Raw genomic sequence first — 26064 nt, forward strand, 5'->3', positions numbered from 1 at the left:
TGTCAGTAGAAATCAGCTGAGTGCTCAGCTTTGGGTATAGCTTTGTTTGAAACAGCACATCCTTGCAGTGCCTCTGTGGCATGTTCCTCACTCGGGGCTCACCAAATGTGGAGGTGTTCACAGGGGTCCCAGGATGAGGGAAGAGATGAGAATCTTGACTCCATGTTTCAGAAGGCTGATTTGTTATGTTATGATATATATTATATAAAAAGAAAATGTTATATTAAAGCTGTAATAAAAGAATAGAAGAAAGGATTTCATAAGATGACTAGCAAAGAAAGGAAAGGAATGGAATGATAATAAAATCTTGTGACTGACCAGAGACTCCGAGACGGCTGGACTGTGATTGGCCATTAATTAAAAACAACCACATGAGACCAATCAAAGATGCACCTGTTGCATTCCACAGCAACAGATAATTATTGTTTACACTTAATTTCTGAGGCCTCTCAGCTTCTCAGGAGAAAAATCCTAGCAAAAGGATTTTTCATAAAGCATGTCCATTGCATGCCTCTACATTACTGAGTACAGCCAGCCCGTGGGGAAGGGTCTCAAATCATGGGAAACACTTCAGGCCGTGGCTGGTTAAAATGAATTATCCCTAATGCTTCTTAGAAAGGAGAAGCAGTAGTTTATTTTCAGTTTGGAGGGGAATGATACTGTGGGTTTTTAGTAGAGCATCTGGTACATTTCCTTTGTCATGTTTAGTTGTCATGAAAACAAAACACTTTTCTCTTGAGCACTAATTAAGCATCTTTTTCTGGTCATGAGCATATTTATGTGTGTGAAGTGTTCATGCAGGGATCATGTGGGAAGCAGAGTTTTTAAAATTAAATAGAGTTTCAGTAATAATCAGGACCTACTACCTTAATTATTGGATTTGGCATATCAGTGCAGTTTTTGTTTTGGATTAAGTCAATGATGTTGACTTTGAACTGTTTGTCAGTCAGTGTTTTGGGGTGCAGATTTTGGGGAGGTTATTTTTCTGTACAGAAAAGAAATTTAGCTTGCTTGGAGTTTACTGTGAGAGCGGTCAGATACTGGAGAAGATTGTGGAATTGCCTTCTGTGCAGATATTCAGTGCCTGGTTGGACTCTGCCCTGCACAGCCAGCTCCAGCTGATGCTGCTTGAACAGGGGTTGGACTAGATGATCTCAGCATGTTCCCTTTCACCTCAGCCATTCTGTAATATTGGTTTTATTGGTATTTTAAATGAACCTAATCTTATCTGAGTGCATTAAGAAATTATTTTTCTGAACTCCTGTGGAAAATGCAGAAGGTCAACTCTTCCATCAGAGGCTTCTATTTCAATCTGTTACAAATAAAGGGGTGCTTATTGGCTTCCAAATTTGCAGTCTGATTGGTCCTAACTAGAGAGATTAATCATTAAAGGCTACTGTCTCTCCTTGTGTCACATTTGTTCTGAGCTTTAAGCTTAACAGATGTTTGCAGCTAGTGTGGCAGGTCTGCAGTGAAAGAGTGGGGAAAAAGCAGGAGTCTTCCTCCCACTCTTATCAGCTGAGTTAAGACTTAGGCTTCACTTTTTTTATCTGCAGGAACAGTGTCAGCAAAGCATCATCCAGCAGACAGGATCAGATGGCCTGGGATAACCTCGTGTCATGTTCTTTAATCCTTGCTTATTGCTGTGGGTCTTAACTATTTCATGAATACTGATTTGAAGAGTGTATTTTACCACATCCTTTCTCCTCCCTAAGCTCTTCTTCTGTATTGATGCTAAATGAGACTCTTTCATCATACTCTTGCTTGAAGTGTTCTGGTGGATTTTTTAGAAACTTAGTTTTGTAGAGAGGAATTATCAAGCAGTGATCCAACTTCTTTCATCATGAAGTTGCTTCAGCTAGTGATAAACACTGAAAATTTTAAATTAAACATTTCAGTTTTCCTTCTGGGTGGTTATAAATGACTATTCCAGATGACAAAAATTAATTAATTTCTTTCTTTAATCAGCATGTATTTATCTTTGTCTGATTCTTTCATGTATCTTCCCTAAGTTCTGTTGCAAATGAAAGAAAACAGTGTACTAATCAACAGTAAGTAAACTAATCACCCAAGGAGAGACCTGGGGGAAATAAATCCTGCTGTTGGGTTGGCAGGTAATCAGCTCTTGCAGTGTGAGTGGGTGAGCAATGATTACAAGTGGTAACAAATATTACTCAAGGACTTGGTAGTACGGGGATTTTTCAGTGGTAGGAGTGAGCTGAGCAATCCTAGCTATACTCACTTAAAAGATGCTTCTCATTTAGCCAAAGATAAATAGCAGAGGAATATTTTGAAACCAAGGTAGTCTGTCTATTGCTGCTCCATGTTGTGGTAGAAAATAATTTTTCTCTTGTGGCTCTAGTTAAGACAGACCTGCAGCTGTGAAAAGGTAGTAGAAGAAATAAAATACTTGGAAAGAACTGATGTGCTGAAGCTTTTCTAGTGACTGAAGTGGTGCAGTTACAGGGCACTACTGAGGGTAAAAACAAGTTTTCTGAAATAATGAGTTTTGTATTTATGTGGGCTTCAGGTGTCTGTGGTGATCTCAATCCCGCCCTAGAGTCCATGCCCACTTCCTGCCACACGTTTTTGCTCCTGCACTGTACTGTGATGTGGTTCTTTCTCACAGAAAAGTGCTGCCCTATCTGCACCTGGCTTCTCTTCTCCAGACAAATCTTGTTCCTTCTCATGCCATGTTAATACCAATAGTCCTTGGTTATTAACAACAATTCTTGTCTCTGTTGTTACTAACAGTCCTTGGCTGGCTCCACAGCCACCTGGTTGTTGGTGTTTGAGACATACACATGAGCCCCTTATCTGGGAATTGAGAGGTCAGAAGGATCCCACTTTGGGCTCCTGTTTATAGGGTCACAAGAGAATGGGCTCTAGTTGTAGTAATTTTCCATCCTGGCTACAGTTTGAGTCAGTAACTTTCTTTGAAGGTGCAATAACAAAAATAGCACTCCAAGTGGATTGTTATTCAGGCAAGAAAAATAAGTTTGCAAGGCTGTTCATTAAAAGCCAGATGTTCTTTAGACACCTGTTAGTTCCTGGGAACAGACAGTGTTTCTGATAAGCTCAAGAGGGCTTAGCCTGAGTGCAACTCATCAAGGTCTAATGAGCATTTCTCAGATCGTAGTGCAGCCTGCAGAGGGGGAATGCACCACCAGAATCCATCCCATGACTGAAGTCAGCTTCTCTGGGCCTCTGCACCTGTGAGTGTGTTTTACTAAAGGCACTCCAGTGTTACTGACAGCCCTGAGTATTGTGCAGGGACGATGGAGCCGGTGTGGCCGTGAGATGGAGGAGGAGCAGGGCAGGTCTGTGCTGTTCAGGAGGCTGTGCTGGTTGGAGGTGTGTGACTGCAGCAGTTGAAGCTCTGTCAGTGGTACTTGCTAAAGGGTTTGACAGCACCCAGGCTTTTGTGCTGCACAGCCGGATCTGAGAGGGTGTAATGTTCGAGCTTTGTGCGTGGTGCACTATTAAATGGATTTCTTCATGCCAAGGAGGTGTTACATAATAAATGCCAGCCTGTTAGCCATGGACTGGAATGATACAGATTAGGTGGATTTTTCTGTTACTAGCATGTGTAGCAAACTAATACTTAAAATTTTTGTAGAGCTAAAAGCCTTCTTTTATGAGGAATCTTTGCTAAAACTTCAGTTGCTGTTAGTGAAAGGAAAATTATGGAGTGGGTGTGGAGAGGTGGCCAGGCCCTGGCTGGTTCCTGTGGTAGTGACTGGGAAGAGAGGCCATCCCTGCTAGTGTTGTGTCCTGTGGCAGCAGGTGACCACGTTGTGAGCCACCTCATCTGTTTCTTACCCACCCCTAACCTGGGTGTGTCTCTCATTCAGAACTCTACAGTGGAAGTTAGTGCAAAGAGCACAGTACATCATCTTCAGGTCATTTTAGTTTGTGTAGAGTACCTCTGTGTGCATGTGCTGCTTAGGCAGAACCGAGGGGGATTAGCTGAATTTGAGAAATGAATGCCTCTTGTGCCTGGTGCTGGGAGTACAGTGGTAATTTGTTCACAAGAGCCTTCCCTGTGTGGGTCTGGTTAACAATGGGATAGAGCTCTCCAAGTTCTGAGCTCCTGGGTCTGTTTCTTGTTCTGCCACTTGCTTTTGGTATGACTCTAAGAAAGGGTTTAATTCCCATTCACCTTAATCTCTTCAGTTCCTGAGTGATTATTACCATGTTCCAATCACTTAGTGGTGCTGACCAGTGTACTGGTGACATGTGGAATTTAGATGGCCACATCTGGGTGACAGTGACAATGTTCAGAGATTTTTTTAGTGGAAATGGAAGTGTTGGGATGTTCAGAAGTTATGTAGTGTATATATATGCCAGTTCTCAAGCCTTTTCCTCTTTAGTATAATACGATCAGCCATGCAAGGGAAACAAGTGGATGTGCAAAATGCCACTAACCTTTTTTCCAATTTTCCGAGGCCCAAAGCCTTCAACGTTTCGTCCCTTTTCCCAAGGAAGATATTCTTAGAAACTTTTAGATCTTATTGCAGTAAAAAGATAAATCACCTGATGATTCATGATTTTCTTATAGATTTGAAATACGGAGAAGTGTTAAACCAGGCTAATGAATCTCCACTCTACGTTTATCTCTCCGCTACTGACAGAAGAACATCAAGAGAAATGAAGCTTGAACAAAAATAACAAGCTGTTTTTCTATGTTTGATGAACAGATGGCAACAGCCTGTTTGACTCCATGGCCGGTGGAATGCGCCTGATCGTGAGCTGCATCTCCTCCTTCCTCATCCTCTCCCTGCTGCTCTTCATGGTGCACCGGCTGCGCCAGAGGCGGAGAGAGCGCATTGAGTCTCTGATTGGAGCTAACTGTGAGTACCTGCTCTCTCCTTGTGCTGGCTATTGACACACTGGGGTATGCAAAGGGGAGAAATGCCATCGTCTTGCCTGGCTGTGCCTGTGTCTTGGTGGGGTCTTCAAACTTGAACTTTTGTAGTGGATAATGGAAGAATATTTTTGTTTGTATGTGCTCCAAATCTGAAATATCTTCTGTGTGAACAATAGTCTGTAGTTTGAAGAGGTTAGAGTCAAATTTAGATGTGATGCAGGACAAACAGACTTGGGAGCAGGTGGGCCTGGGTATTGTGTAATTGCAGCAAGTTGGCCTGGATGGGTTATGTAGACTTTTCTAGGTCTTCAGGAGACCTGAGTTCCTGGGGTGTGACAAGTGGAAAAAAGTGTTGAGATCCGACTTAAACTGAAGAAGACAGCACGAGATAAAGTCACTTACTCCTTTTCCTTCTCTTGAAATAGTGCACCATTTCAACTTGGGCCGCAGGATGCCTGGCTTTGATTACGGCCCCGATGGTTTTGGAACTGGCCTTACTCCACTGCATCTTTCAGACGATGGGGAAGGTGGAGCATTTCATTTTCACGATCCCCCTCCACCCTATACTGCTTACAAGTACCCAGATATCCAACATCCTGATGACCCACCTCCTCCTTATGAGGCTTCTGTCAATCCAGACAGCATCCTTTGTTCCACTCCAGGTATGCAGACAATAATTTCTCTTTTCTCCCACTTTTCCATTTTGGCTAGAGGACGGATTTTTTTAAGCTGTAATTATGTGTTTTAGCAATTGTGATGGGAAAAGACATTTTACCAAAAAATCTGCAATTTCTGTGATGGAAAAGTCTTTTGTTAAAATGTATCATTAAGCTTGGTTTTTCTCAAGGGTTTTTTGAATCACCTAAATTAGCAGTGGAATCCAATCTGTAAGCAGTTTACCTCTTAAACCTTACCTATTTTTGAGCCTAACCTTGGATGGATTAGCTGGTTACCTTTTCTCTAACATGATGCTACCATTTTTGGCCTTTTGAAGATAGGTTGATAGAGTTTGGTATTAAGAAGTAGAACAAATGTCAAGTACAAGAGATTCTGGATAAAATGTATCCAGCCTCTTCTCTCCTCCCTACTTCCCCCACCCACACCCCCCAAAAATTGACCAAAAATACCACTGTCTAATGATTCACCCAGTGCTCTTCAGTTTTGCAGCTGTGATAGTCACATACTGTAGAAATCATTCCAATTTGGGATTTTATAGCAGCATATTTCACAGGATAAGTGAGCCTGATTAGTGCAAGCATCTTATTTATATGTCAAAGTTTTATTTTTGTTACACAATTTTCCTCTTTGCAGTCTCATCTTGTTGTGCATTAGCTCAAAACCAGGAAAAACTCAGAGCTCCCAGAAGTATGGATCATAAATCTGTTTGGGAATGTGAAATGGTAAACTTCACGTTCTGATTCTGCTTGGTTTTTTGTGCTTTGCAGATGGAGTTCTTTCTCAGGCTGTGCAAAGCAGTCCTCCATCACTAGGAAACTGTGATGTATCCCCACAGCTGACAGAGGGGTCGCTTCCTCCCTCAGTTGGTCCTTCTCCAGTGGAGCTGGAAGACTCTGCTGACAGCAGCACCTTTCTTGTCCCTCCTGACACACCCACGAATGAAAACACCCCAGCAGAAACTGTGACAGGCAGCCGCCACAGCCACTGTTCCCTCAACACCATTGTATAAAGGAGTGAAGCCCCAGCACCGCTCAGAGTTTAGCAACTGTTTGCACAGACAAACACTAATCCGTGGCTTGAACTTCAGAAGGAATCTCCACTTTGTTTTTCAAACACTGCTTTTATGTTCTAGATTAGGATCGTGCCTCTCGTTTTTTGGCTGTCGTTATTCATTCACTAATCAATTTGTCCTGTAAATATGGATTGTACAACTGCTCTTGTTTTCCATTGGCTATGGAAAAGAGAGCAGAGAATTCCTTTGACTTCTAAGGAGGTGAGAAGTATGGGTAGTTTGGGTTGTTGGGTTTTTTTTCTTAACCTGAGAGGAATCAAAATCTACATCAGAAAAAAGCTGCTTGGATTTGGCTGGATACCACTGGACCCAGGAAACAGACAGTGGAAAAGAAGGGTGGGGACAATCACTGTTCAAGCAGAGAAGATGGAGCTGCAGAGGAGGGGGCTGGAGGCCTGTTCTGTGGAGTGGGACACATGCCATCAGGAGTTACACTGTGTAAAACACAGTGCCTTGATCAGAACACCAGAGGAGCTGGAGCAGGAATGGTCTACGCAATATGTGACAAATGGGTGCTGAGAAAAACGGGATTTGCAATGACAGTTACTTGTTGTATTGTTGGATAAACTTCTGGCCCACCAAGAAAACTGGGTGTGTGATGTCCCTTTAGTAGAACCCTCACGTGTGTTAGGAAGTATTTTAGGGAAGAGATGGGGGGCAATTAACTTTGATGCAGCCTGAGTTCACTGTGTGAAGCCCCTGTTTGTTCTAATCCCATAAGTAAGATTGGGGTATTTTCTTTCTGGTTTAACTTCTTTGCAGTGAGTGGTTGCACAAAATTGGCCTGGATACAAGACCACTGTTCTTGCTTTTCTTATTGCATGCTATATTTAGCATGTGTGTTCCCTTCCCTTCATTTCACTTCTTTACAGTTCTACAAATACCACTTAAAAATGGTGATCAACATGTACTATAGGTGATGTTTAATTCTAATTGGACACCTCTTCCTTATCTCAGTCCCATAAATAGCCAACCCTGTTCTGGAGATTTCCCCTGTGCCCCTCAAGCCATTTATCCAGGTCCCACAAGGGGTTATAATGAGGTTAGTGTACTCAAATCAATAAAGCAGTTTGCTTCAGTCTGATATGTCAACTTAAATTTCCCCCTCGTATTGAACTCTTTAAGCTAAGTTAATTTACAGATGGCAAAGATTCATTCAATCCCTCACGATACCCAAAGTCAAGCACTGTTGGTTTTGATAATGAGTATAAAATAATCTTTACAGGCAATTTTAAATTTAAGTTTGGATTTCAGTGTACAAATAGTTTACCCTTTTCTCCCATACTCCCATTGCCTCTGCTTCTCCTTGACTTACTGTAATAGTCAGCAGATGAGATGAATTTTAAGGAATTTGTAAAGAATGCCTCTTGTGAGTGGTCTCCTGTTACCTTATGAAGGGTACAAGCCTAGAGGGACAGGAAGAAAGCACTGCATGGGGCTGTGTATGTGATCTATTTTTCTAGTAATGATGAGAAATCATACTTGTATGACAAATCCTAACCCACTGTTGTGGTTTCCCAGTGCAGCTGACTCTTTCCCCATGGAATATGCTGCTACTTTCTATTCCCTGTCTTGCCTATAGGCTTATACTGTACTTGGGGATTGGTCTTGACAGTTCAACTCGTTTTGCACAGAAAAGTGTGAGTTTGGTTATCGAGGTCGTAGCTGGTGTCTCGCCTTGCAGACACTGCAGACAGCCCTGACTCCAGCGGGAGCGTGAATCACAGTTCTGGGAGCGCTGCTGGCACACGAGTGGGAGGAAGCACTGGGAGGAAGCCTCTCTCTGCCTGGAGCTGTTCCACCGCCCCATCCTGCTCTCTGCTGTGCCTGGCTCCAGCAGCAGTGGTACGAAACGAGAGGAGCAGTTCTCCACCCTGTGGGATCTCTGACCGAGTCCTCTCCGAGTTCCAAGTCCTGGTCTAATGAAGTGGATGGATAGCAGTAGTCAGAACCATGCATACAAATTATTGAGCATTTCTGAAGTATGAAAATAAAGCGGGTTTTGTGCATTTTTGAGCACATTCATACGTTTTATACATTGTATGTACTGATTTTTCTTTAGTTTTCTAGGTACGAATGCGTGTGTGCGTGTGTGTGTTTCTGGGTGGTGATATATATATATATACACACACATATATATATATATCTATACATACTGTAGACAGTAACCTTTGTGCTGCGTCCAGCTAGGTGAAGCTAAGCACTGAGATAGAAATTAGGCTCTAGGGTTAATACTTCTCTTGAGCTGGCTACACTCTCTCGTAGGACAGGCTGTGATAGTGTACACTTAAATAGGATGCAAAGTCTATGCTACTACAATCTGTTCCTGAAAAATACTTTGTTAGCAGTGCAAAGTAGAAAATTTCCAATTTCTTTTGAAGCCAGATGGAATATTTGTTCTTTGTACTATCCTAGCGCAATAACAAAAAGCCTTTTGGCTTGGTTCAGTCTCTGAGGCTGTATTTTGTGGCTGAGGTGAACAGATAACCTTACCTCACACTTCTCCTAACACTGCAGGAATCTGTTCAATACTTTTGTATTTTACTTTTGGTTCTGTGGTGAATTTTATTTGCAAATAAGCTCTGTTACAACTGGCAACTTCATTGTGGCTCCTGGTTGTAGCTATTCCAAATGGAGGCTTCTTTGTAGAAGCCTCAGTGTGATATTTTCCCCATTGCTTCTGAGCCTTTCCCACTTGTATATTGGCAGGAGACTGCTATTTTCTGTTTTCCCCTATCCTTCATCTTAAATGTAAACAAGGGAAATTCTGCCTTGAATGGAGCAGCTCACTAAGTACAACTCATTTACCTCTCGGTGAGCTTCTAATTTGGCAATAAAATTGTCATTTCCCCCTCCTTTAATGTAACTTTTTCACATTGAGTACTTTCTCTTGGAGTAAGAGCCTTTGTAGCAGAAAATGTCTCAACTACTCAGACTGCTGGACCAACTGGGGAAGAGTTAGGAGTTTTCTTGACAGCAGTGGACTCCTCAGCAAACCTTGGCAAGGTGACTGGTGGGCAGTTTGTCCCGAGGGCTGATGACAGAGAGTTGGTGCTTGCCCAGGGAAAACCTCTCTGGTTTGATTGCCATTCCGTGATGAGATCTTTGGAGTTACTTTCTGCATTGATTTTTCCCCACTGCCATTGCCATCTCTGGATGTTCTTAACATCTGGTGCATCCTGGATGTCCCTGCAGCCCCAGCAGGGAGACAGCATTGCCACATGGTTTCCAGCAGCCTGGGGGAGCCCAGGGTGTGTTTTTCTCAGGCTGCCCTTGACTGCAGTTGTTGTCAAGTCCCAGCACTTGGTTCTGTGCCGGGCTGGTCTTGTCCCACTGTGGCCTCAGACAAAGCTGCTCCTCAGCTTCCCCGTTCTGTGGTGCCATATTGAGGCCTCTGCTGTTCCAGAGCAGCCCCAGACACTCTGGTTTGTCAGTGATGCCCATCCACAGTCCCACAGCAGCCTCTGGCTCTGCACTGGCAGAGTTCAGAGCTGAAATGTTGCAGGGTGGTGGTTCTGTTGTGCAGGATCAGCACCATCATTCAGGTGTGCGAGGAGCTTGTCTGTGCAGGGTTCAGTCCTGTTTGCTTTGAGCCTCAGACTGTTCCTTCAGCCATGCACAGCAGGACACTGATCTAGATGAAATATGAAGTAGGTGGACATTTTTTTCTGAAGGCTGAATCTCGCAGTTGGTGGGTGCTCTGCCTCCACAGGTGCCATGGGGTGATGGCCTGTTTCAGTACTTGGGGGAAGAAAATGTTTTTTTGTGACCAGTAATTATTACCATTCTTTTCCCATCTCAAGTTAAATGAATTTGAACCTGGTACTTAAAGATGTTTTTATCTTTCTGATGTGACTTCTCAGTGGCAAAACACTGATGTTTTAATGTTGCCTCGTACAATCCATAATGTGCACCTCTTTTTTTTCAGTTGCTGGAACGTCTTTTTTATCCCTAGCTAAGGAACATGTAATATGCAGAAATTTCTTTTAAGTTTCCCTTGCAAGTTGGGAGCTGGACCATAAAATTAGAGCAGTTGAGTGTAGAGGAGGTGAATCAAAGTTCATGTTTGCTTCTCATGTTCCCCAGTCCCAAGTGAAGTAGGTGTTTCCTTGGAATAGATGCTTTCAGTGATGAAGATGTGCTTCCCCCCAATAACAGTCAGCATTGCCTACCTGCTACGGTACCACATAGCTTTAATTTTCTAGGATGTGCCCCTCGAGTGTTGCGTGGGTCAGGGTTGCTGCCAGCAGAGGTGGCTGGGCTGCACCGTCCCTGTGTGTTGGGCTGAGGGTGCCTGGGAGGCTGTGAGAGAATGAGACACTGCTTTGTACCTTCCTCTGGAAAATCATTTTAGCCAGCGCTGCACTTGCAGGCTTCTCCTGTGTAGTTGGTTTGTGACTGGACTTAACTGTGGCAGTGTATAAAAGATTTTGATATTCTGTGAAATACCATGTAGAATTTAAATTTGATACTATAATAATTGAGTCCCTGTGACACTGGTTTTTGTTTTTAACTTCTTTGGGGTTGGCACTAATCTCTTTTTTTTCAAGATGCTGTGAGAAACATTTCATCCAAATGCCAAATAAATTGTGTTCTGTAAGAGAAGTGCTGTGTTCCAATGTCTCCTGATTCCTGCGTCGATGTGGTTGCCCAGCGTTGTGAAGGAGGGTTTTGTTAAATCACTCTTCTGAGCTGTGATCTTGCAAAAAGATCAATAAATGCATTTAACTTTGAGCAGGTAGTCTGCCAGAGTTCCTGTGTGTACAGGTTCCAGTGGGATTCACCTGTATTAGTGTAATTTTAGGAAGGTCTTGAGTGTATACCCAAGAAAATGAAGTGCAGTGCATTCGTGCTGCTCTCCCCAGCCCCACGGGAAGCTGCTGAGTGCAGGGGTGGAGGGTTCTGCAGAATGGAGAGGCTGGTGCAGATTCTCAGCTCGCTGTTTTAGCTCGAGCCGCCGGGCTCGCAGTGTTTGCTGTGGGGCCAGGCCGGGCCCCGCTCCTGTCCCGGTGCCTGCAGAGGGCAGCTGCCACCGCAGCCGCTCCATGGCCAGCGCAGCTCCAGAGAGCTCCATGGCCCTGACCGGCTCCAGAGAGCTCCACGGCCCTGACACCTCCAGAGAGCTCCATGGCCCTGACCGGCTCCAGAGAGCTCCACGGCGGCTCCAGCCGGGCGGTGCTGGCTCAGCTGGGCCCGATGGGCGCAGCCCATGCCCCGCTGCTGCTCGGGAGCACCCGCGTCTCTCTGCAGTAGCTGCAGCATGAGGGGCTCCTCTTGGAGGGCTCAGTCTGGCCTGGAATCCGTGGGGCTCTGCTGCTGCTGGGAGATCCCGTGCAGATACAACCTGCCCTTGCCTGGGGACAGGGCAGCTCCCGTGGGGATTGTCCGAAGCGCAGCCAGGGCTCTCGGGCTCCCGCCCTGACCCGGGACACGCGTGTCCAGAGGCCCCTGGCTGCTGTGGCAGGGCATTGCTGGGCAGCCTCCTGCTGTAAACTCTTAGCAGCTTAAAATGCGTTTTTCTGAGCGAGTGCTGAGCAGCTGTGCTGGGCACGGCGTGTCCGGGGCGCTCAGCCCCTGGGAGCGCGCCAGGGCCGTGTCAGAGCCGCCGGGGCCGGAGCTGGCCCTGACCCGGGCGTGCCAGGCCCGGGGGGGAGGTGTCGCTGACCCCGGCGGCGGCGGGAGCGTGGCATGAATGAAGGGGCTGTGCAGCGGCGTGTGGCCAGAGCGCATCTGCGGCCACAGTGCCTCCTTTGTGTGCCCCGAGGGCCGGGCCCTGCTGCGCTCCCTGCCCCGCTCCCGGCTTTCTTCCTGGGCTAGCACCAGCTTATTATGGGGATCAAAGATCAGAGTATTTATTGCCTGTGAACTTTGCCTCTCTTCGTGCACCCTTCCCTGTGTGATGTGAACCATGCTCTGGAGGCTCAAGTCTTGGTCTTGTCACTGTCTCTCTCTGCCCAGATCCCCGGCCAGGCTCCCGGGTGGCAGTGAAGGATTCACCTCCAGGAGCTGCTGGCACCTCTGCTTTGTGCTGGCACAGGGCATGCTGATGGTGCACATGTTGGGGGTTCCCACCAGGGTGGCATCATGCCTATGACCAATCGATGGTTGCAGCTTAAGTAACTATTTTTATCTTTCAGTGGTATTTTTCCCCTTATCATGTCTCTTGCCCTTGGTGCTCTGTGTGTCTGCAGGGACCTCACCACCTCCTGGCTTGGTGGCAGCAGGCTGATGGACATGGACATGGTGTTGCCCTATGAGGATGGCACAAAACTGCAGGATCAGCTGTGAGCTCACCACCACCACATCAGCAAGGCCGTCAGCTTCAAGGCTTGATCTGGTTCCTGTAGAAACTGGAGGTTGCTCCTGCCTGGCACGAGTGCCAGCAGCCAGCCATGCACTCTAGGGAGCAGTGCACTGGGGATGGGTGGCAGCAGGGTATGGCTGTGGTGCTGCCACTGCCTTTCCACATGCCTTGTAGATCCCACTGCTTCCTCACTCTGCTCCCGCTGCTTGTGGGGGCTATGCAGAGCTCCACACCCTGCTCTTGCTCCTCTTGCTAAAAAACACCACTAGAGAAACCTGGAAACCTAAAAAAGTGTCCATGGGGCAATGAGTCTCATCTTCGGACCCCAGGAGTCTCGGGCTTCTCCCCCACTCCTGGCAATGCGCGCTGTCCTGCTGTGGGCGTGCAGGAAGAGGGATCGCTTGGTGGCCTCATGTTTCCAAGGGAGGTGCTGATTCCATGAGTGTCGGAGCAGCTCCTCGCTTTCCCGGCAACAATCGGCAGCAGCCCGGGAGCTGGTGCGACCCTCTGCCGCACCTGCCCGCCCCTTGCGGCTCTCCGGAAGGATGACCGCAGCCCTCTGCACACTACCTCATCCCTGGAGCAGGGGCCAAGTGTCAGCCACGGCACAGATCCAGCCCAGCCCAGGGGACACCTGTGCTGCCACCCTCCTCTGTGCCCTGCTCCGGGATCCAAACGTGGCTCAGGCTGGTGCTGCCTGGGGGGAAGAAGGTGCCCCAAAGAATCCCTGCTGAAGATGAGCCCGTTCGTTGTAGCATTGGCAGCCGAGCAGCTCTGCTGAGCCAGAGCCCATCCCTGGCCAAGCCGGCAGCAGGGGCTGCCTCCCGCTGGCCAGGAGCTGCTGCCGGGTTTGTTCATCCTGGCAGGGACTCGCCAGTGCTCCCGGCCAGGGCCAGCGAGGGGAGCTGCGGGCTGGGCCCCTTGGCCTCCTTTCCTCTGCTGCGTGAGCATGGCACGGATATTTAAGGAGAATGTGATAACACCGTGCTCCTGTGTTCTCACCCCCTTCCTACCTACCTGCCTACCTGCTGAGATCCTGGCTCCTGTGGGACCTGCCTGGACAGGTGCAATGGGATGGCATATGCTTATTCTGTGCTGAGGAGCTGAACAGCTGCCTCCACCAGCACGGGATGCCTGCACTGTGCTGCGGTGCTGCTCGGATGGGTGTGCAAGGCTTGTGCCCCAGCACTGCCCCATGGCTGTGGGAGTGTGAGCCACTGCAGCCTTGGGCCTGCTGGAGAGGAAAGGGCTGAACCTGCCCCAGCACTGTGCAGCACCTTGGTGACTGCAGGGATGAGGGTCACCTATAGCGTGGCTGTCCCGGCTGCCTGGGCCCCGAGGATGGGGCTTCCAGGAGGTGTTCGCTGGGCTTTGTCCAGAGAGGGGCCTGTGCTTGCAGGCAGGAGTTGGGTTTGGTCTGTGGGTCCCCATGGCACCGCCTGCCCCTCATCAGGTGGGAAGCACCACGCTCAGACATGGGAGATGCAGGACCCGCTGCTGGCTGGGGAGTTCCCAAAGCCGGGGGGAGGATATGTCCCACAGCCTGTGTCTGCAAGGAATGGGGAGGGGACGGGCCAAAGCTGCCGTCCCCAGCCCGGTCTGCCTCCTGGCAGGCCCCTGCAGTCCATCTGCAGTCCCCCACACTGTGCGGGGGCGGGCTGGGGCACGGCGGGGATGCTGCCGCCCTCCAGCTTTGGGGATGGGGAGCGGGGCGGGGAGCGCCGCACCCGTGGGCTCCGGCAGCCCCCGCTCCCCGCCTGTCCCTGTCCCTGTCGCTGTCCCTGTCACGGGGACCCGGCGGGCGCGGGGGGCTGGCCGGGGGCCGGGCTCTCCCCGCTCCCTCCTAGCAGCCGAGGAGTTAAAAACTCAGCCCGGGTGATGAATATGTAAGAGCAGAGCCCAGGCTGGAGCCGAGCATCTCCCGGGCTGCGGGCGCTGCCAGCGCTGCCGCCCGCCCCAGCCCGGCACCGGGCGCGCTGCGGAGGGACGGGACGGGACGGGGAGGTGCGGGGGTCTCCCCGCTGCCCCGCGCCGCCATGGGCCCCACCGGGCTCGGCATAACTTTCCTGACACTGCCCCTCGTCGTGCGAGCGGCCGCGGGAGGTGAGCTGCGCCCGGGGCGGGGGTCCCGCGGGCGGAGAGGACGGGGGCGCGGGGCTGGGGGGCTTGGGGGGCGCGGGCTTGGGGGGCGCCGCTTTTTCCATTCCCTTCCCACGTGTCGAGGGGTGATGCGGGCTGAGGGGTCGGCAATAGGGGCTGGGGGACCCAGTCTGACCCAGGACCCTCTCCTGCTCTCCCACCGGCCCCTCCCGCTGCTGGACGGCCCTGAGTGCTGCCGGCCTCGGGGGGGCTCGAGGTGGTGGGGCCAGGGCCCCCTTGGGACAGTGGGGTCTTGGGCTTCAGCCCATCCGCCCCACAGACCTGCACCACCGGGAGGCACCGATGAGGACGAAACCTCGGAGCGAACGGGCGCTGCCGTCCCGGGCCGGGCTCTGGGTGCTCACCTGGTGCAGCCAGGCCAGGCTGGGGCGCCCAGCGCTGCCTTGGCTCATGCCGGAGGATGCTCGAGGGCTGCTGCGTGCAGGTCTGAGGATTTCCCAGGAATTCTTCTTGCCCCTGGACCCCAAGATCCCTGCTCTGGGAACCGTCAGAGTCCTGCCTGCTCTGTCCCACTCGCAGCTCTCCTCGGGGGCTGGCGTCTCCTGTACCACTCCAGTGAGACTGTGGATGCAGTGCCGCAGGCTGGGGCCTTGAGCAGCACAGGTGGAGGCCGGCAGGGCTGGCAGGGCTGTCTTTGTCCTGCTGCTCCGAGCGGCTGTGGCTCGGCTCGCCGGCAGCCGGCCCGCTGGCATCGCCCTCGGCCACCAGCGGGGACCCTTCCCGTGTCCCGTGGGCTGGGCCCGGGCTGCACCGGCTCCTCTGCGCCTCCTGCCAGGCGCAGAGCGGGGAGATGATGGCCTGCTCTGCAGAGCTGATGGCCCTGGGCGGGTGTGCAGCCAGCAGAGCAGGAGCGGGGCTTGCTCGGCATCCCCTCGGTGTCCCCGCACCTGCTGCGCCAGCCCTTGCCATGGAGCCCGCGGTACCCAGCGCCACCCGAGCGCTGCTGGGAGCTCGGCAGCTCTGGCTGGGGTGGCCCTGAGTGACGGGGCCGGCCACCATCCCCACGGCGTGGGCTCGGGCCGGCCCACGACCCTGCTGCTGCTGCCAGCCCCCCGGGAGCCGCGGGACACCGGGCACAGGGGAAAGGGACACCGGGCACAAGGGAAAGGGGCACAGGGGAAAGGGACACCGGGCACGGCAAGAGGGACACCAGACCTGGCTGAGGCTGCTCCCCTCGGCTCCCGCTCGCCCCTGCTGTGGGGTGAGCCTTGGTTGCCCAGGATGGAGAAGGGGGGATGGCTCCTCGAGAGCTGGGGAAGGAGCACAGTGAGCAGGAGGTTTGGCTGCCTTGGAGCAGCGATACTGAGGGAGGTTTCCCTGTGAAGCGTGTGGGGGAGGCAGGGAGGGTGTGAAAACACAAGCGCCAAAAATAACCGTGATGAACACAAGTGTTGGCGGGACCCCGGGCTGCACTGGGGGATGTCCTCATTGTCGGGGGGTTGGGCATGGCCATAGGTGGGTTTGGGAAAGGGTGCCTGTCTCCATCACCTGCCCTGAGCTCTCCTTTCTCCTGCAGGGCAGTGGTGTTATGACTCACAGGACCCCCGATGCGGTGAGTGGAGCCAAGTGTGGCTGTGTTGGGGCTGGGCAGGGCTCAGACCCTTGTGTCCCCCCACAGTGCCCAGCTGAGAGCGCCCTGGGCAGCATCAGCAAGGCCCAGGGGCAGTGAGGCATGGAAAAGGGTAAATCCCCCCATGGGAATGGTTAGAGGAGCTTCACTTTCGGGGATGTTGCTGTTGGGACTTGACAAACACCTGAGCTCCTTGGAGCAAGTCAGCCCCAGCCCTCACCTCAGCCAGGTCCAGGTGATCCTGGGACAGCACCAGCTTTCCCCCTTCCACCTGAAACAAATTAAGTCCAGGCTTTAAAGGACTCTATTAGAATCCCCACGCAGTGTAGGCAGCATTGAGGCCTGAGGGTCCAGGGGCCCGCCTGAGGAGGGACAGCTCCCTTTGAGCAGCCCTGCCTGGATGGGGACGGAAGCATGGCTGGGGGCACTTTGTCTCAAAACACATAAATACAAATTACAAATAGCTTGTAAAAGGTTAATTAAAGATCATCAAGCATTTAATCAGCTGTTACGGCCCAGCTGTTTTATAGCTCTTGGGTTTCCATGCCCGGTGGCTGCTGAGCCTGGATTGCTGGGCTCCACCCGGTTCAACGCTGCTGGGCAGGTTTTGGCAGGGCAGAGGGGCCGGTGGGAAGCGGCTGGAGCCACGTGGAGCCGGCTGTGTGCCTGCAGCAGAGCCATGGGGAATGTCCCCCCTCACTGAAGGCACCTGGGAACCTGTGGGGCTGCCCAGTTACACCGTGCCAGGAACCCGCTGGGATGGTGGCACGGCCAGGCTGCAGCTCCCAGGGCTGCCAGGCAAAAAGTTGCCTGGAGTAACGAGTGGAGAACATAAAGGGTAAGGGCTGAGCCCAGGGGGCAGGAGGTGGGATACAGCCCACCAGTGTCTGTGGTTTTGTCTGCCCAAGAGGAAGTGAATGTCAGAGCTGAGCTATGGGGCACTGCTTGGGGAACAGTTCCCCAAACCCTGGCTGTAGGCAAAGCCATGATGTGTGTGTGAGAAGAGCCAGCAGTGCCTGCTGGATGCGCTGAGCTCCCCTGGGAATGGAGATGCCGTGGGAGGACAGGGCTGGAGACACTGAGGGAGCTCCTGCTCCCCAGCTGGGACTGAGTACAGATACTGGCAGTGCCCAGGGCTGACACCTCAGTCCTGGGCTGCACCAGGAGAGTGGGTGCCATGGCAGCCACATGGAGCAGTGAACAGCAGGGTGGATGGCTGGCTGCATCCTACAGCTGTGGGCTGCCACAAGGGTTACAAGAAGAGGTGATGATGGGGCAATGGGGGCCAGTCACATATAGGGGTTGGTTGTGTGGTCTGGCAGTGGTGGCAGCCATGGGGACCCTGCTCAGAGCCCCCAGGCAGCACTGTGGGTTTGCAGTGGGTGCAGTCAGCTGCCAGCACTGCTGTGTCCTCACCCAGCTCCTGCCAAGGTGACCCCCTCACCCCAGGAGCTGCTGATGGGCATCGTGTGGTCACTCTGGAACATGTGTAGGATTTGCCCCAGGACGAGTTGTGTGGCCAGGTTGCATTGTCACCTGTCACAGCTGGACAGAACCAGTGTGAGTAGGTTGAACGTGTCACAACAGGCAGAAGGGGCAGCGAGAAAAGCCTGCCCTTCACCAGCGTCAATGTGGACGCTGCTGCCAGGCTAAATATAGGCCCCAGCCCCTCGAGGAAATCCTGCTGAATTATGGATGAGGCTGCAATAAGCCCCTGCTCATCAATAGGAAGGAAACTTAGCCGGGCAGGAGAGCAGTTCCCATGGGATGCAAGGCCAGGATGGCAGGGACAGCAGAGCTGGTTGGGGACAGAGCCACCCGTGGGCTTGTGTCCCCTTCTGGGGCAGTGGTGGTTTGGTGGCTGCCCGTGGTGCCCCTGCTCCCCCTCTGCAGGGCCCAGCCACTGGAAGGAGCTGAAGGCCACATGTGGTGGCAACAGGCAGTCCCCTGTGAACATCGACAGGCGCCGGCTGCAGCGGGATGGTGGCCTCGGGGACATCCTCTTCGAGGGCTACGACCAGGCTCCCCCTGGCAAGTGGAGGCTGACCAACAACGGGCACACAGGTGCGTGCTGAGGCTGGGCACCTTCCCCTGCCCCAGTTCCCCAGGCACCATCCTGACGGGGGCCTGGCTCTGGCACCACTCCGGGGTACTGCAAGATCCCACGCAGGTGAATGTTAGTGCTGGGACGAAGCTGGGGGGAAGGAGCAGTTCCAGGGCTGTTCCCCACCCCGAGCCTCCCCTGAGCCTGTCCTACTGCCCTTGCAGTGATGCTGAGCCTGGCGGGCGAGTCGGCCTCGGAGCACATCGCTGTCAGCGGGGGCGGCCTCCCCGGGCGGTTCCGCGCGCTCCAGCTCCACTTCCACTGGGGCAGCCCGGCTGGGAACGGCTCCGAGCACACCCTCGATGGGCGCCAGCTCCCCATGGAGGTACGAGAAAAACCCCCCAGCACGTTCTGGGCTGCCCAAGCCCTTGGGGAGGTGGGAAGGGGAGGTGCTGGGGCACCCCAAGGCTGTTGTGCAGCAGGTGAAGGGACTCTGTGACTCTGCATTGGTGGCATCAACAGTGCTCCTGCACAGGCACCTGGCTGATGAAAAAGCAGCTGAAGTGAGACTCGAGGTGTTTCTTTACCATGCATGGGCCAAGCTGCTTCATCCAAGGCACTCAGTGGGGTTTGGGGGGCTCTGTGCCCTGCTGGGGTCACACACTGAGCTAGTGAATGCAAGTGAGAGCAAGCAGGAGCCTGCTGTGCTAAGCACATTGGGATCCTTCTGGATGAAAGAGGCTCTGCGCCTCTAAAATATTCATTATCTGCCAGAGGAAAGCAGAATTTATGTTCTGTCTCTGGCGAGCACCCCGGGACTGCTGGCCCCCTTTTGCACTCCCTTCAAAGGATTCTTGCTTCACTGGGGTGCTTTGATCCTTCAAGGACCCACCCCACAGAAGTGCCAATAGGACCAGAAGGGAGAGGCTGGCTCAGAGTCTGGCCAAGCTGGCTGGAAGGATCCATAGCAGAACGTCCTGCTGCCAGGGTGTTGGCTGGGGGCAGCTGTGCACACCTGACTCCTCTGTGCTCTCCTCAGATGCACATTGTCCACATGAATGCCAAGTACCAGACACTGGCAGAGGCCAAGGGGCATCCCAATGGGCTGGCTGTCCTCGGCTTCTTCTTCCAGGTGGGTCTGCAGGGGCCCCCTAGAAACTGGGTGCTGGTGGTGCAGCTGGGTGAGCATTGTATGGGTGTCCTGGAGGAGTGGGAAGGGGCAGGAAGGCTGGGTCAAGGCCAGGAGAGGCTGGGGAACCCACTGGCTGCAAGGGAACCTGCCTGGGAACCTTCCCCACTGCCCTGCAGCAGGGGAGGCTGCCTCTGCCTGTGGCTGCTTGGCAGGACAGGATGACCCAGCTCTGCCCTGCTCGGGCTCTGCCTGACTTCAACCACTTACTCTCCCCGGACACAGGTCTCTGAAACCACTAACACCAACTACAACACCATCGTGGCAGGGCTGAGGAATGTCTCCCATGCAGGTGAGTCACCTCCTCATCAGGGCAGGGCAGCAAAGGGGAGACCCTGCAGTGGGAGGGCAGGGATGCACCCCAGTGGGTTGGATGGGGGACCCTGCCATTCTCTGAGCTCATCTGGGTTCATCTTCTGAGGGGAAATTGATGGGGGCGGCCCTGCCGTCCCCACCACATCCCTGGCAGGGACAGGCTGAGTGTCCCTGTGCTGCCCCACAGGGGACTCCGTGGATTTGGCCTCCACGTTCCGCCTGAGCACGCTGCTGCCGCCTGCCGCCCGCCTCTCGGGCTACTACCGCTACCAGGGCTCGCTGACCACCCCCGACTGCAGCGAGGCCGTGCTCTGGACCGTGTTCGAGGAGCCGGTGGAGATCGGCCGGGAGCAGGTACTGCCATGCAGGGCCCCACGTGCCAGCACCCACAGGCTGGGTGCCCAGGGTGACCTCTCTCCTTGTCCTTCCCGACCCTAGAGCAAGAGCACGGGGAAAGTCATCTCTATAATAATGCTCCTGGCAACTTGGCAATTAATTAATTTTATGAAGGTTAAGTAATGGAGATGTGGCCACCTGCCAGTGGGGAGAAATGCCATCCATACTGCACTCCTGCCCAGCCTTGGCATTCAGAAAGAGAAATGGGAGTGAATCCATTGAAGCTCAGTAGAGGCTCCAAGGAGATGGATGGATGCATGGAAGGAAGGAGTTTTCCTCTGCTGCTCAAGCATTTTAGTAGATGTATTTTCTTGAGAGAGTCATGGGCCAGCCACTCTCTAAGTGCCCACTGTCGGCACCAAAACACAATTAGCTCCTTGAAAACTCAAGATCTGATCCTTGTAAGGACCTGCCTCTGTGCTTACCTATGGGTCTGGCTGCAGCAGAGCACTGGGGGTGGTGGGAGGACACGCACTGGTGTGGGGCCATGCCCTGGGTCCTGTGCCATTGGCGGTGGGGCAGTCAGAGGTGGGCTGACAGTGGGCAGGGCCCTGGGGTGCCTGGCAATGCAGCTGCCCACCCTCCCTCTCTCCTGCACAGCTGAAGGCGTTCGTCAGCACCCTGCACTTCCCACTCGAGGGATCCACACTCCTGAAAATGATCAACAACTTCCGCCCGCCGCAGCCACTCCGCAGCCGCAGGATCTTTGCCTCCCGGGGGGCCGCAGCCAGCGGGGGCTCCCTGCATGGGGACCAGCTCCTGTCACCCCTGCTGCCCCTGGCCCTGCTCAGCCTCTTCTCAGCAGCCCCGTAGGGTCTGGCCCCGCTGCAGAGGAGATGGAGGCGATGCGTCTTGTTCGTGGGAAATGGGAAACGAGGGAAAAAAAGCACCTTGAAACCTTGGCTGGGTGAGGATTTCGTGAAGCTGAATCTCTGCAGAGGTGAATCTCAGCAAGCCTGGAGCTGCCCTGGGCTGCCCCTGTAGATGGGCAGGGGGAGCTGCTGGGAGGGAGATGTTCTATTGACTGGAATAAAGCCAAGGTCCTGTCAGTGGGTTGCTGCCTCCTTTTTGCTGGCTCTGTCCCTTCACCAGCTGGGGCTCGGCATGGCACTGTGGGGTCAGTGGGGAGGAGCTGGGGGAGCTGTCTGGGTGGCATTCAGGGATATCCCCTGCGTGCTGGTGCAGGCAGGCAGGAAAAGCCAAATCCCCGCCCTGGCTCCGGAAGCAGGCCCCGCATGCAGTCCCTGTGCTGCATTTGCTGCCCTGTCACCCTCCCTAGGGCTGGGGCTGCCTGTTGGAAGGGTGAGGGTGTCACTAGGAACACAGCACCTGCAGTGCCCTTGTGCAGGACACAGGGATCTTTCCACGGAGCTCATTTTGTGCTGGCAGGATTAACTGCATGAGCGGGGTGGTTCATAATTAATGTGCTGGAGCTCCAGGCATGTTCCCATCCTCCCCTGAATTATGGGCGAAGAGCACAGGCCGTTATCCGGGAGAAGAGGGGGCAGACTGAGGTTTTTCATAATTTCTGGATGGAACCGCTGCCAGTGCCGGACTCCAGCCCCAGCCCCAGCGGTGGCCGCCCCACCCGTGGGTCCCGAGTATTCCCGAGAATCTCCCACGTGAGGCTCCTGGGGCAGGCCCTCCATGCAAGAGCCTCTCCCTGGGCAGAGGGGCCCCGTTCCAGATCCCTGATGCCCACGCGGGGGGCATGTGGCTCTGTGATCCCCCGGAGCTGAGGGCTGGAGCCGCGGGACACGGGGACACGCCGGACACGCGGGGGCGCCGCGGGCACGCGCAAGGAGAGGGGCCCGCACGGCTTGGCGGCCGCCAGGGGGCGCCCTCTGCACGGCCCCGACCCCGCCACCCGTGCCCCGTGTGCTTCTGTCCCCATCCCTGTCACTGCCACCCGTGCCCCGTGTGCTTCTGTCCCCATCTCCGACACTGCCACCTGAGCCCCGTGTGCCTGTGCCTCGTGTCCCTGTGTCCCTTGTTCTTGTATCCCTGTCTCTGCCATCAAGTGTCCGTGTGCCTGTGTCCCTGTGTCATGCCATCGCCGCCTGTGTCCTCCTGTCCCTGTTCCTCATGTCCTTGGGGCCCTTTCCTTTGTGTCCTTTGGCCTCTGTCCCCTGACTCCTGGGCCCATATCCTTTCATGTCCTCATTCACTTTTCCCCTCTGCCCTGTTCCATATGTTCTTGTCCCCCATGTCCTCATGTCCCTGTACCCCATGTTCTCCTGCTGCTGTCCCTTGTGTCTTCATACAACCATTCCTTGTGTCTCCATGCCGCCAGCCCCTGTGTCCCCGTGCCACTGGCATCCATGGCTTCTTGCCCCTGTCCCCCACATCTGGATACCATTGTGCCCTGTGTCATCATGTCCCTGGCCTCAGTGTTCTACTGCTCCCTCTGCCCTACCACCCTCTCTGCTGTGCCCTCTCTTCCTCCCATGTCCGACCATGCCCCCCATGTGTTCCCTGCCCCTCTATGTTCCCATGTCCTCTATTCTGCCTGTTCCCTCATGTCCACCCGTGTCCCACCATTCCCAGCTGCACTGCCCAGCTCCAGCCCCTTGTCCCCAAAGGCCACAGGGCAGCTGCCCTGTGGATGTGCCCAGGTCCAGCCCAGGGTGGGCCCAGCCCCAGCTGGTGAGAAATGGGGGCCCAGTCGGCTGTGGTGAGCCCCAAGCGGCTGCAGCCCCCCAGTCCAAGCCAGTGCCAGGCCAGGGTGTGAGGGGCACCCAGGCATGGGGGACCATGGAGGGCACAGGCTGTGGCTCCAAAGGCATGGGTGACCAAAATGTTGGGCAGTGTCTCTGGGAGCAGGGACTCCACAGGGTCCCCATTACCTGGGGGACCTGGAGTCATCACCTGGGGGACCTGTCCTTGCTGGCTGTGGCATCCCCAGCAGAGGACAGTAGTGGCACCAGGCAGGGTCTGGCAGCAGAGATTCTCTGTACAGCTGGACACCAAAACCACCCCAAAGGCTCAGCACACCCTGGGCAGCCCTGCTGGGACTCGAAATCTGGGGGGTGCTGTGCCTGTGCTGGGAATGCCAGGCTGCCAGGGAAGGAACACGGCAATGCCCCCTCCATGAGCCATAGCTGAGTTGGGGCCAAGCCCCAGCTTTTCCCGCCCTTGCCCTGCCCTGGCACGGCCCGGCGGCGGTGCCCGGGTGCCACGTGCAGGGCAGTTTGTGCCAGGGCAGCGGAGCGTGCGGGGCCGGGGCTATTCCTGGCTCCCAGCTGATGTTTGCCCCAGCGGGCTCTTGCTTTTGGCGGGCTCCTGCTTTTGGCGGGCTGTAATTTTAGCAAGGGCTGTTTCCAGCCTGCGGGGCTGTGGTCAAAACAGCTGCCTGGGAGGGTGCCTGGCTCAGCTGGGGGGCTGTGATGTGCATCAGACCCCTGCCCACAGCCAGCTGGGGGGTCCGGCCAAAAGCGCCCAAAACATGGCAGAAATGTTTAAACCTGGTGGTTTGTCCCTGCAGTGGCTGCAGAGGAAGGGGAAAGGGCTGTGGCTCTGGTGTGGGGCTGGTAGCATGTGCACAGGGTGGGGAGCTGGTGGTGAGGGTGTCACTGCCTGGGGTAGGAACCCAGAACCCTTAGGGATGGAAAAGTTATCTAAGATCATACTGACACTGCCAGCTCCAGCCGTGTCCCTGCACACCACATCTGCAGGATGCAGGGTCCAGCCCCAGGGTGCACCCAGTGTTCTCCTCCACTCTCCATCCCGCTGTCTGCTCTGCCCACCCTGGCTGTGGACAGGGGAAAAGGCAAATCCGGCTAAAAGTCCTCCCTAACTGGGTGAGCCTACCCCCGAGGGCCTGGCGTGGACCCTGGCAGCCACCCCATCACACCCCTCAGCCACCACTGCCACCACCTTGTTGTCACCATTCCCTACATAAAATTTACTAACATTAAACTAAAAAGTCCCACCCAGGGAGTCAGAAGAAGGTCTGCAATTCAATGACCATGTTTCTCCAGAGAGGGAGCACCAGCCCTGCAATCAAATCTTTATCAGCACACCTGACTGGGGATTAGCACCTGTTTATCTTGAATATGAGAGAAAACAAGGTTTTGCTGAGTCCCCAGGCCAGGCTGAGGCTCTCCTGGGAATTACATTTTACTGCCACAATAAAATTGAAATAATAAATATTTTGAAGCACCTGAAAGGTGTTTATTTTTTAGTTGGTTCAGCTTGTTTACAATCTGCTTACAAGCCTGGGCACTTATCTTTGGGGCTGTTTACTGGGCTCTCCCCCAGGCTCTGGTGTGGTTTCATACACATCTAAATAACCCCCAGCTAGGGGCTACCTTCCTGCCAGCTGCATGTCCTGGCAGTTGCTGTTTTGACACAGTTATGCAAATGATTGCTCTCGTCTTCACAAATGGGCTTGAATGCTCAGGTTGTGTTTTCGACCACACCAGCCTGAAACATTTATTTATTTCATTTAATTCTCTTCCAATTGCAGGGCAATAAACCCTGGTTTTGCACTCTCTTGCCCCCTCCAGCTGGGGCTTTGACCCAGGGCTGCCCAGGGGTGTTTGATAGTATTTTGTCATTCATGACTTGTACTTTATAATTTGTATCTTGTATTTTATTAATTTATAAATTTATTTCCCAGACTTGGGGAAACCTGCCCCATATTTTGTGAACCTGGAGGCTGCCCCTGTACCCAGCAACAGGTCAGACTGAGGGATGACCCCAGAGAAGGGGCTGCCTTGGCAGCAGGCAGGGACTGATTAGTTTAATTCAGTAAATGAGTGGGTAAATTCAGGGTGACCTGACAGCAGGGTAGCAGCAGGAAGCTGTCCAGGCTGGTCACCCTGTGGTGGTGGCACAGGGAGACAAGGCCACAATGTCAGTGTCAGGGTCTCTCCTGGCCTCAAAGCCCACAGGTGTGGGGTCAGTGGTGCCCAGCCTGGGCTGGAAGCACCGGGGTCACTGGAGGGGGATGTGTGTGTACATACGTGTGCAAGGTGTGTGCATACATGTGTGTGTGTGTGTGTGTGTGCGTGTGTGTACAGCAGCTGGGACATCCCACACCAGGGCAGGGACCGCCCTGTCAGGCAAGACCCCACTGGGTGCCTTGTCAGGGACACTCAGGGGACAGGAGGGGTGACCCTGGCCTGGGGACACGGACCCTGCTATGGCACAGAGTCTGCACAGCCTTGGCACCAGCCCCAGTGGGTCCCTGCTCAGCACCACCCACCCTGCAGCAATTTTGGGCAGCACCATGCCACCCCAACCATGCCACCCCATCTCAGGGCTGATGACCCCACAAGGTGATGATCCCCCACGGTGAGAGCCCTGGGGACACAGAGCTGGCCACCATCTCAGGGCTGATGTCCCCCACAGGTATGATGGCCACCATCTCAGGGCTGAGCTGGCTCAACTGCGTGGTGCTCGCTTGCCTTCACACGTCAGCACCCACTGGAGACAGTTTCAGTTCCTTTTTTGGGGCGCCCT

General features: G+C 53.7%; 2 protein-coding genes across 4 annotated transcripts in view; both read left to right on the plus strand.

The window, feature by feature from the left end:
- Nucleotides 1-11225, plus strand: part of DGCR2 (DiGeorge syndrome critical region gene 2) — a 45626-nt gene extending 34401 nt beyond the window's left edge. For both annotated transcript variants that reach the window (XM_074554607.1, XM_005488882.4), the window contains exons 8-10: nt 4701-4853; nt 5296-5532; nt 6316-11225. In XM_074554607.1, the coding sequence (XP_074410708.1) occupies nt 4701-4853; nt 5296-5532; nt 6316-6557 (632 nt within the window). In that variant the 3' untranslated portion in view covers nt 6558-11225. The remainder of the gene's footprint in view (nt 1-4700; nt 4854-5295; nt 5533-6315) is intronic.
- Nucleotides 11226-14686: 3461 nt separating this feature from the next.
- LOC102064466 (carbonic anhydrase 15-like) lies at nt 14687-21645 on the plus strand. Of its 2 annotated transcripts, none has more exons than XM_074554360.1 (8): nt 14687-15027; nt 16601-16636; nt 18594-18718; nt 18923-19083; nt 19738-19830; nt 20113-20179; nt 20390-20556; nt 21199-21645. In XM_074554360.1, the coding sequence occupies exons 2-8, from the start codon at nt 16632-16634 to the stop codon at nt 21409-21411; spliced, it is 831 nt and encodes a 276-aa protein (XP_074410461.1). In that variant the 5' UTR covers nt 14687-15027; nt 16601-16631; the 3' UTR covers nt 21412-21645. The 2 variants fall into 2 exon arrangements, with proteins under 2 accessions (XP_074410461.1, XP_074410460.1); XM_074554359.1 differs by having other exon boundaries at nt 14689-15027; nt 18548-18718.
- Nucleotides 21646-26064: the final 4419 nt, after the last annotated feature.

This window comes from Zonotrichia albicollis, chromosome 18 (assembly GCF_047830755.1).
Source record: "Zonotrichia albicollis isolate bZonAlb1 chromosome 18, bZonAlb1.hap1, whole genome shotgun sequence".
NCBI lineage: Eukaryota > Metazoa > Chordata > Aves > Passeriformes > Passerellidae > Zonotrichia > Zonotrichia albicollis.